This window comes from Podarcis vaucheri (genome assembly GCF_965113315.1).
Source record: "Podarcis vaucheri genome assembly, chromosome: 2".
Lineage (NCBI taxonomy): Eukaryota > Metazoa > Chordata > Lepidosauria > Squamata > Lacertidae > Podarcis > Podarcis vaucheri.
This window is the reverse complement of record NC_138760.1, coordinates 35,544,863-35,555,093: the sequence shown is the minus strand read 5'-3', so window position 1 is coordinate 35,555,093 and position 10,231 is coordinate 35,544,863. Positions and strand designations below refer to the sequence as shown.

The 10,231-nt window shown below is 46.7% G+C and overlaps 1 protein-coding gene across 4 annotated transcripts; it reads left to right on the top strand.

Moving 5' to 3' along the window:
- The first annotated feature begins 587 nt into the window (after nucleotides 1–587).
- Nucleotides 588–9,443, top strand: AFMID (arylformamidase). Of its 4 annotated transcripts, none has more exons than XM_082213349.1 (11): nucleotides 623–981; nucleotides 3,095–3,254; nucleotides 4,135–4,239; nucleotides 4,407–4,455; nucleotides 4,571–4,656; nucleotides 4,742–4,814; nucleotides 5,015–5,112; nucleotides 5,257–5,335; nucleotides 7,412–7,544; nucleotides 8,022–8,126; nucleotides 9,049–9,443. In XM_082213349.1, exons 1-11 carry the CDS (start codon nucleotides 952–954, stop codon nucleotides 9,076–9,078), a joined length of 948 nt encoding a protein of 315 aa, XP_082069475.1. In that variant the 5' UTR covers nucleotides 623–951; the 3' UTR covers nucleotides 9,079–9,443. The 4 variants fall into 4 exon arrangements, with proteins under 4 accessions (XP_082069477.1, XP_082069478.1, XP_082069475.1 ...); XM_082213350.1 differs by having other exon boundaries at nucleotides 630–981; nucleotides 3,164–3,254; XM_082213351.1 differs by lacking the exon at nucleotides 7,412–7,544 and having other exon boundaries at nucleotides 588–981.
- Nucleotides 9,444–10,231: the final 788 nt, after the last annotated feature.

The following is a 10,231-nucleotide window of genomic DNA, read 5'->3' as shown; positions in this document are numbered from 1 at the left end:
GTCTGCACAAACCTGACCTCACCACCACAACCCCCATTTGCAGGAGCAAAATCCACTCCATTTTCAAAGGAGCCACATTATGCAAATATGTGTGAGGAAGTACTTTCTCAGACTCACTCTGCATTTTTACAACAGCAGGAGAAAAGTGCATTTGATTCCGAGGAGAAGTGAGGGATTGCGGAGTTGTTTCGCAGCACACCGCCTTTATAACCAAAAAGAGGCAATGAGAAACTATGGAAACAGGAGCTATTCAGGAGGTATGTTCCTTTCTAAGTGGGTTATGCTGCTTAAATCATATCTGAGGTCGCTTTGATCTTACATACTTTGGCAGCCAGGACACAGATCCAAAAATAGTATTCCTCGAACTGAGCTGAGAGTCTGCATCAATGGTTGTTGTTTTTTAAGTGCATTGGAAAGTACAAGAATTGCTACATTGGGTAAATCTTTTTCTGAGTATAATAATAATAATAAATTATTATATCCCACCCATCTGGCTGGGTTTCCCTGGTGTGAGCAAGATTTAAAGATCACTTCTCAAAAAGAGTTTGTTTTTGGCCGGGATGGGGGGAATTACCTGGCTACGAAAATAGCTTCCCCTGAATTTGTGCACGGATTTGAGCTTGTGTCTTGTAACTGGGTGATATCAGTTGCCTTGGGATAGCTGTTCTGGAGTCAGTGCTGAGAGTGAATATGACTGACCTCCACCTAAATCCCAGCACGGATTTGTTTATTTGCAGAGAGCATAGTTCCCTGTGTCAGGGTTTTCTGTCCCCCCACCCTGCCCCAGCTCATGGAGCAACCAGTGGCCAAGGAGGAACACCTGATCTGTTCTACACTTTGTACCCAGAGGCTGAATTTGGTCACATGGCTGGCTCTTCTAACTAATTGCTCTGCGGCACAGAAAACTTGGATGTAAGAAGATACAGCATAGGCCACATCTGAGCCGGTGACATGGGAAAGTGGCAGGAAATGACCAAGGAGGTAAAGGAGGGGGTGGAAGGAATGGTATTACCTCTGTGTGTGAGAGATTTTGAAAGATCTTGTTTTGTGTGAGTTTGGTGGTTACAGCCAGGAAAAGATTTGAGACGTCCTCTAGAGAAAAAGAACTTCTAGAACAGGCATAGGCAAACTCAGCCCTCCAGATATTTTGGGACTACAACTCCCATCATCCCTGACCACTGGTCCTATTAGCTAGGGATGATGGGAGTTGTAGTCCCAAAACATCTGGAGGGCCGAGCTTGCCTATGCCTGTTCTAGAGACTGTGTTACACTGATGCTGACAAAGTCTCCTTTAAGATGAAGGTGGCAAACCCCTGGCCCCTCCAGATGTGGATGGATACTCATCGTCTCTGACTGTTGGCTATGCTGGCCGGAGCTGATGAGAGTCAAACAACACCCAGAATACTAATCATTAGTCACCCTTGCATAGAGGACTAGCAGATATATTGCTTTTGTACATCAGATATGTGGAAATGGAAATGATATACACAAGGGGAAATGTGGGAGGAAGAACTGTTGGGAAACGTTCGAAAGATAAACATACATTATCCTGAAAGCAGAGATATGTCTAAATCGAGCAGCTGCATTTCTCGGGGTGGTCTCAGCAATACCTAAATCTTTGCAGGGTTGTGTTCAATATGCACAACATCAATGGGAACTTTTACCCCTAAGGTTTCTTCCTAGCTGTGCAGGGTGGGGTTGGTTCATTTGGTAAGTTCTCCCCTGTCCCCATGCACTGCCTTCCTGACAGGGATCCCTGCTCCATGAGAGCCAGTGTGGTGTAGTGTTTAAGAGCGGTAGTCTCGTAATCTGGTGAACTGGGTTCGGTTCTCCGCTCCTCCACATGCAGCTGCTGGGTGACCTTGGGCTAGTCACACTTCTCTGAAGTCTCTCAGCCCCACTCACCTCACAGAGTGTTTGTTGTGGGGGAGGAAGGGAAAGGAGAATGTTAGCTGCTTTGAGACTCCTTTGGGTAGTGATAAAGCGGGATATCAAATCCAAACTCTTCTTCTTTTTTTAAATTTTTTTTTATTGGAAATTTTATTTACAACATAACACAACCCCCCCAACACAGAAATCCACCCCCTTCAGACACAAATATAACAAACAACAAGCATAATTTACAACAATACAAATAACCAAATAAAAGACTTCCTTTATCCTGTTTCTGGCATCCTCATTTACTTCTTATAAGCTGTTTCCTTTATGAATAATCATTAAGATTTTCCTAATTATAACTTAAATATCCACAAAGTCTCCTGCAGACATTGATGAAAACAAGTCCAGGTATGAATTTTAGGGCACTGTTTTGTGAAGTATTCTCTGCATTTTCCCCATGCTTTTTGAAATTCTTGTCTAGTTTGATCTCTAATTGCCTCTGTTAATCTAGCCAGTTCAATATACTCTAACAGTTTGTCTTGCCATTCCATTTTTGTTAGCACAATTTCTTTTTTCCAGTTTTTAGCAATTAGGATCCTTGCCGCTCCTGTAGCACAGAGGAATATTTTCTGATCTTCTCTTGCTATACCTGCGTCCGTTATCCCTAGTAGAGAAGCTTCTGTATTTTTTATAAAGTTATACTTAAACATTTTTTTAAGATTGTCATATACTATGTTCCAGAAGCTTTTGATTTTTTCACAGGTCCAACAGTGTCCCCTCTGTTTTACCACACCTCCAACACAGATTTGTTTTTGTCTTATACATTTTAGCTATTTTGGTAGGTGTTAAGTACCATCTATAAAACATCTTGATTAGATTTCCCCTCATTACTTCACAGGCTGTAAATTTCCTGTTCTTTCTCCATAATTCTTCCCATGCTGTTAAGTTAATGGTTTCCCCAATATCTAAAGCCCACTTGATCATTACCTCCTTGACCTGTTCGTCTTTGACCTCCCACTCCAATAATGTATCATACATTTTTGATATTACCTTAGTTTTGTTTTGTAATAACACTTTTTCTAATAATGAAGGTTCATTTGAGAAACCTTCTTCTTCTTCCATGCCGTGCCTGTTATTAAGTAAGAAATGCATAGCTGCATGCTACTTACTTAGCAATGCTTCGTTTGGCACTCAGTCTGCCTGTGTTTCTACTCAGCACCCTAGTCACCTTACTCTGAGTGAAAAGAGGGCCACTGTGGCTGTGCCTTGCTTCCTTTCTCTGCAGGAGCTGGAGAAGCAGTACTCCCCTAGCAGGTGGTCTCCCCGGCTGGATGCAGATGCTGTGATTGAGGCTCACGTACAGGCAATGAGCGAAGGTAAAGGGTCCCTGGGCAGTCCACTACCTGGCAATAAGTGGGATGGGAGCGGGCAGATCACCAAGGGGCCACTAACTTCAAACAGATCTCCCAGGGCCTGCTGGTTGTTGGCATTCTTGCAAAGAGCCCTAGAGTTGGTGGACCTGGTTCTGATCCAGCAAGAAGGGCATGTTTATCCTTAAGCAAGACTGCATACCCATGGTCACTGAACATGAATCAGTTATGCTTTAGCAGTTAAGCAACCCTGAGGATGCACTCTGGCCACAGAAGTTCTAGTGGGCCAGCTCACCTCCAGTGCAAGAGAGGGCAAAATCTCACAGGAGGTTCTGAAGAGGGATTGGAAAGAAGGCACTCCTTTGGAACTTGCGAGGAAGGTTTCTCCCCCTTGGGACTGTATTGTTGTTGTTTAGTCGTTTCGTCGTGTCCGACTCTTCGTGACCCCATGGACCAGAGCACGCCAGGCACTCCTGTCTTCCACTGCCTCCCACAGTTTGGTCAGACTCATGTTGGTAGCTTCGAGAACACTGTCCAACCATCTCGTCCTCTGTCGTCCCCTTCTCCTTGTGCCCTCCATCTTTCCCAACATCAGGGTCTTTTCCAGGGAGTCTTCTCTTCTCATGAGGTGGCCAAAGTATTGGAGTCTCAGCTTCAGGATCTGTCCTTCCAGTGAACACTCAGGGATGATTTCCTTCAGAATGGGACTGTATAGAGGTGGCAAAGCCTACCTCAGTTTTCCAGAATGTTAGCAGGATGCCATGAAGTTTTGAACGAGGACAGGCACCGACAATCTGAAAACTCCTCTGGAGTGTGGTAGGGCAGCCCAGATGTGGCCAGGCAAGCTGTGGACTCCCATCTCTCTGTACCTTCCTCTGCTCTGCAGGTACCCGCCGTGCCCAGATTGGCACCCAGACTCTGCTGAATGTGCCCTACGGGTTGGGCGAGGGAGAGAAGCTTGATGTGTATCTTCCTAAGGAACACACTGAAAGTAAGAGTACAGGAGCAGCATGGGAATGATCGGGAAACTGGGATGTTGGTGAAGTGCTGGTTGTAGCGAAGAGCCAACGTCAGAAAGCGAGGGGTGGTACATTAGTGGGGGTTTGTGCTAAGTGATGGTCTTTGCTGCCTGGTTCTTTCTCCCGTTTGCCTTTTCAGCCTTCCCCCTGGTCCTCTATATCCATGGCGGCTACTGGCAATTCCTGAGGTGAGTTGTGCTGGAGGTTGCCTAGGCCCTGGTCCTTTGACTGCAGGACCCCAGTGGGATGATGTCCCACCTAGCAGAACCATTTGGGACTGCTGTTCTCTTTCTCCTCCTCTAGCAAAGATGCTTCAGGCTTTGCTGCGGGGCCCCTAGCGACCCACGGCGTCGCCTTGGCTGCAGTTGGCTACGATGTGGCTCCCAAAGGTACGCAACTGTGGTGCAAACCGTTTTCCTGTTCTGCTCTCCTTGGCATCTCATGTCTAACCTGGATATTGTGGTTTGTGCTCAGGCCAGCTGGAGGTGATGGTGAGGCAAGTCCGACGCAGCGTGGCCTTCGCAGTTCAGCAGTACACAGGGATCAGGTAGGAGGTGCAGACAGGGTGAAAACACAGAGCACCTTGGGGAAAAGAGACCATGGGGCCTGTCATACCCTGCTAAAGCCCTACAGGGTTGATGGAGTCCCTGGATAGCTTTTGAATTTTGACAACTGGCAATTCTACTCCATCCGACACCATTGGAACCTCTCATCTGCTCATTTCAACTGCGTCTCATTTGCATTTAGTGGTGTTTATCTGCTTGGACACTCAGCAGGGGCCCACCTGGCAGCCATGGTGCTCTCTACAGATTGGGCAGAATTTGGTGTTGTGCCAAACATCAAAGGTACTGTCTGGGAGACACTGATCCCGTTCCCGCCCCCAGCTCTTTTTACATCCTAGCATCCCCTCTTTCCCTTGCCCGAACTTCACAACCCAACTTGCAGCAAGCTGGAGCCTCAGTAAGACATGGACTCTTTTTCCTTCCCAGGAGCCTTTTTGGTGAGTGGCCTCTATGACTTGGAACCCATCATGGACACCTATGTCAATGATGTTTTGCACATGAGCCGGTGAGAAATGCATCTTTGAAAAGGAATTCTCAACCCATGTAGGGCAGAAAAACTGCAGCGAATCCCTTGGGAGCCCCCTACCCACCAACGTGGGCTAATATTGTTAACAGCCCACGGCAGGTTAGCAGCATCTGTGTCGCCCAGCACAGCAGCCCCTCAGTTTCCAGCACAATGCAGTTAATGAAGGATCATGTGAAACAGTTTAAGGTAAAGGTAAAGGTACCCCTGACCCATAGGTACGGTCATGGACGACTCTGGGGTTGCGCGCTCATCTCGCTCTATAGGCCGAGGGAGACAGTGTTTGTCCGCAGACAGTTTTTCCAGGTCATGTGGCCAGCATGACTAAGCCCCTTCTGGCAAACCAGAGCAGCGCACAGAAATGCTGTTTACCCTCCCGCAGGAGCAGTACCTATTTATCTACTTGCACTTTGACGTGCTTTCAAACAGCTAGGTGGGCAGAAGCTGGGACCGAACAACGGGAGCTCACCCCGTCGTGGGGATTTGAACTGCCGACCTTCTGATTGGCAAGCCCTAGGCTTTGTGGTTTAGACCACAGCGCCACCTGTGTTGCCCAGCAGAGCAGTCCCTCAGCTTCCAGCACAATGCAGTTCATGAAGGATCATGTGAAACAGTTTAGCAGTCCCCTATTAAGTTGAATATCTTTGACTTAGAACTTGACAGCATGCTGGTTGAGCAAACATAGGGATATGGTAATTTCTTTGAGACACACAGTCACACTTGTAGATCACCCTTCCTACTGTAGTCTGACTTTAAAAAAAGTAAAAAGTAAAGGACCCCCCCCCCCCAGACAGTTAAGTCCAGTCAAAGGTGACTATGGGGTGCAGCGGTCATCTTGCTTTCATGATGAGGGAGCCGGCCTTTGTCCACAGACAGCTTTCTGGGTCATGTAGCCAGCATGACTAAACCGCTTCTGGTGCAACGGAACACCATGACAGAAACCAGAGTGCATGGAAATGCCTTCCCGCCACAGGGGTTCCTATTTATCTACTTGCACTGGCATGCTTTTGAACTTCTAGATTGTCAGGAGCTAGGACAGAACAACGGGAGCTCAGCTCCTCGCAGGCATTCAATCCGCCAACCTTCCGATCTGCAAGCCAAGGCGGCTTGGTGGTTTAAACCACAGCACCACCCGCATCCTGGTATAAATGCATAAAAGCAGAGTTATTTATTGTTTGTTATACATTGCGGCTTCCTAAATATCGGACTCTTTATCATTATTCATACAACCCCACACTGCTTAATTCCACATACCATATGATCGCATGTATGTTTGTTTTACCCCCCCCCCCCCACGATAGGGAGCCAATGGTCATGCTGGCTGGGATGCTGGAATTAAGAGTCCAACAATATTTGGAGGGCTAAATATTCCCCTCATGCACACACACATGCATTGCCTCCTCTGCACTATGTATCAAATAGATGGCATGGCTAATTATTATGACCATTATTTATTAAATTTGTATAACGCCCTTCATCCAAAGATCACAGGGCTTTTCAATTTGTGTACACAAATACTGTCCCCCAAGCACCCATCATATGCATGCACACCAGGCCTTTCCAAATTGACACTACTTGCTTCCCCATGTATTTGAGGGGGTAAAGGTAAAGGGACCCCTGACCATTAGGTCCAGTCGCAGACGACTCTGGAGTTGCGGCGCTTATCTCGCTTTACTGGCCGAGGGAGCCAGCGTACAGCTTCCGGGTCATGTGGCCAGCATGACTAAGCCGCTTCTGGCAAACCAGAGCAGTGCATGGAAATGCCGTTTAACTTCCCGCCGGAGTGGTACCTATTTATCTACTTGCACTTTGACATGCTTTCAAAATGCTAGGTTGGCAGGAGCAGGGACCGGGCAATGGGAGCTCACCCCATCGCGGGGATTCGAACCGCCGACCTTCTGATCAGCAAGCCCTAGGGTCAGTGGTTTAACCCACAGTGCCACCCGCGTGCTTTCAAAATTGTGCTCTGCCTAGAAATGGCTGCCTTCTTGGCTTATCAGCAAGCCAGCCCACTCTGCCTCTCTTTCATCTCTGTATGATCTGTGTCTCTTTCCTCAGGGAGGTGGCCTTACAGAATAGCCCTTTGAGGTGTGTGCCTAAGTTGGAGGGCAGGAGAAATTGCCAGGTACTCATCACTGTGGCACAACATGATTCTCCCGAGTTCCACAGACAGTCCCAGGAGTACTTTGAGGTGCGTTGGCTGATGTTCGCCATGTTGAGTTTCTCTTTAATATTTGGTGGAATATAAGTGGTTTTTTAAAATAAACAAATGCATCTATGGAATCAAATGATGTGCATCCACACTCCTACCCGTGTATTTAAAGAGCCACATATGCATGTGTGAAAGGTGAACACTACCTAAGACAGGTGAGGGGAAGCATCCTCCCATCATCCCTGGCCTTTCATCATGGCTGATGGAAGCTGTAGTTCAGCAACATCTGGAAGGCCAGGGGTTCCCAATACCTGGCCTAAAACATTTACTTAATATTTGCTTCATACTTCTGGTCTCCCATCTCCCGTTGCTCTTCATTATGAATCAATGAGACCACCAACCCCATTCCTCCCAAGTCTCTGCCATCTTTCAGACTAATGCATCTCTTAGGGTAAAGGCACTTGCAAGTACTGTGGTGAGGACAGTTTTGTTAAAATCCCTATTGCTTGCCCATAGGCTTTGCGTGCAGCTGGCTGGAATGCCTCTTTGCTGGACATTGGAGACACAGATCATTTTGATGTCATTGAGAAGCTCTCCCAGGAAGACTATTTTCTCACCCAGGTAAAGGTAAAGGGGCCCCTGACCATTAGGTCCAGTCGTGGCCGACTCTGGGGTTGCGGTGCTTATCTCGCTTTACTGGCCGAGGGAGCTGGTGTATAGCTTTCGGGTCATGTGGCCAGCATGACTAAGCCACTTCTGGCGAACCAGAGCAGCGCACGGAAACGCCGTTTACCTTCCTGCCTGAGTGGTATCTATTTATCTACTTGTACTTTGACATGCTTTTGAACTGCTAGGTTGGCAGGAGCAGGGACCGAGCAACAGGCGCTGGTACAGGGGTGCAAATGAGCTGCAATAAAATGATGGTGGCTGTCAGTATATTTGTCACTTGCCATGTGTTAGGAGTAATGCTTCAGGGAGAGCATGACATGTGCTGCATCTCCAGAATGCTGCATCAAGGAGGACTGCTAATTGTAGCTGAAACAAACAGGACTTCTGCATATATCCTTATAACTGAATGTATAAGCTTTGCCATTGTCATGTAATGTCCAAATCTAGTGTGAAGTCAAAAATGGAATGGGCGATAAAGCCTCCGTCATGCAAATATCCAACAGCATGGGAGCCACTTGTAGTGTGATCTCACATTACTATGGAGCTTAGTGTGAAAATATTCCAACAATGTGGCTGAGGCTGATCACATGGGTCTTCAACATTAGTTGTGGCGCTGATCAGGTGGGGGAAATCCCTGAATTTAGACACACCCATGTGTCTGGAATATTCACACACTTACCCCAGCAATGTGGAATATACATGTGTCTCTGAAACACAAAGGAGCTAAATACTATGGAATTTGGGAAGTGTGTGGGATGTAGCTCCTTCTTAGGCCAACTTTATAATCACAACACACTCCCGATGATGAGTGAGAAGCTTCAGTGTTGAACCAATTTGTTATGCAAGGGAAACATATTCTTTCTTGATGTTCCAGGTGATTTTGAAAATGATTTCAAGAGGCTGATAGGTTGACACAAGATGGAACTCTCAGCCTGGAGTCCCCATCTACAGCCATCACTGACCTTGCAAACCCACCCATCCCAATCCTCCACTCTCTCTGCTGTGCTGTTTTATTTCACCCTGGGAATGGACTTCCTGCCAACTGCAATTTTATCCAGTTAAGAAAGAACTTCAGAAGACACAAATCTATTGAAACGGAACTTTGAAACATATTATTCCTTGTTGCTTTGGAGGCAATTGACTCTTCAAGAGAGCACACAGTTCCTTTCGCATGGACTGCCTGACACAGAGACAGTTCCTGTCCACTCCTGCGATAAACTCTGTTCCTCCCAGCGTGCTGAGAACATTAAAGTAACACCAACGCATAAATTACATCTACATTGTGGCAGTTTATCACCTTCCCCTTGGAGATAGTCTGAATCAGTGAGCACAGGCAAGGCATAATTGCTGCATAAATCACCACGTCTCTTTATTCCGCAAAGGGCCTGAGCTGAAGATGGGCATCTTTCACTAACAGCAGTAACTAAACTTTTATTCAACCTTCTAAATCCATACGAAACTGCCTTATAGAGTCAGAGCAGTGGCACTCTGTGCTTGTGCTATGAGGGCCCATGTCTCTACTCCCACGGGCTCAATGCAGTCTTTGAATCAGCGACCCTGCAAGCAGGAAGCTGCAGATTTACAGCATAGCCAGACTGGAACAGTTCTAAAAGAAAATCGTGGGAATCATGGCAACAACGGCTATAACAACTGTGCTGCGACAGCCGGTTAGTTATGCTCTTGCCTTGGAATGGGCCAAAGTTAAGAAATACATCTCAAGACCTTAGTTACAGATAGGTAGCCGTGTTGGTCTCCCATAGTCAAAATAAAAAAATTCCTTCCAGTAGCACCTTAAAGACCAACTAAGTTAGTTCTTGGTATGAGCTTTCGTGTGCATGCACACTTCTTCAGATACATCTGAAGAAATACATCTCAAGACCTTGCGCAAGTAACGTCAGTTGTAATGATTATTGTGCCACGAATTGGGGGATGTCAATAGTCGGAGATCAGGTGAGTGTTTAATTACTTTCTCTGCCCCTTTTGCATTCAGGTGTTGAGTGCTGCACAGAGTTATGATAACTAAATGCTAAGAAGAGGCCAAGGGCCAGTCTAGCCCA

Bases quoted from the DNA above. Each gene is read 5' to 3' on its own strand.
- AFMID (XM_082213349.1), top strand. From the start codon at position 952: ATGGGAAAGTGGCAGGAAATGACCAAGGAG. The intron at 982-3,094 runs GTAAAGGAGGGG...GTTTCTACTCAG, and splicing joins GGCAGGAAATGACCAAGGAG to CACCCTAGTCACCTTACTCT. The intron at 4,456-4,570 runs GTGAGTTGTGCT...CTCCTCCTCTAG, and splicing joins GGCTACTGGCAATTCCTGAG to CAAAGATGCTTCAGGCTTTG.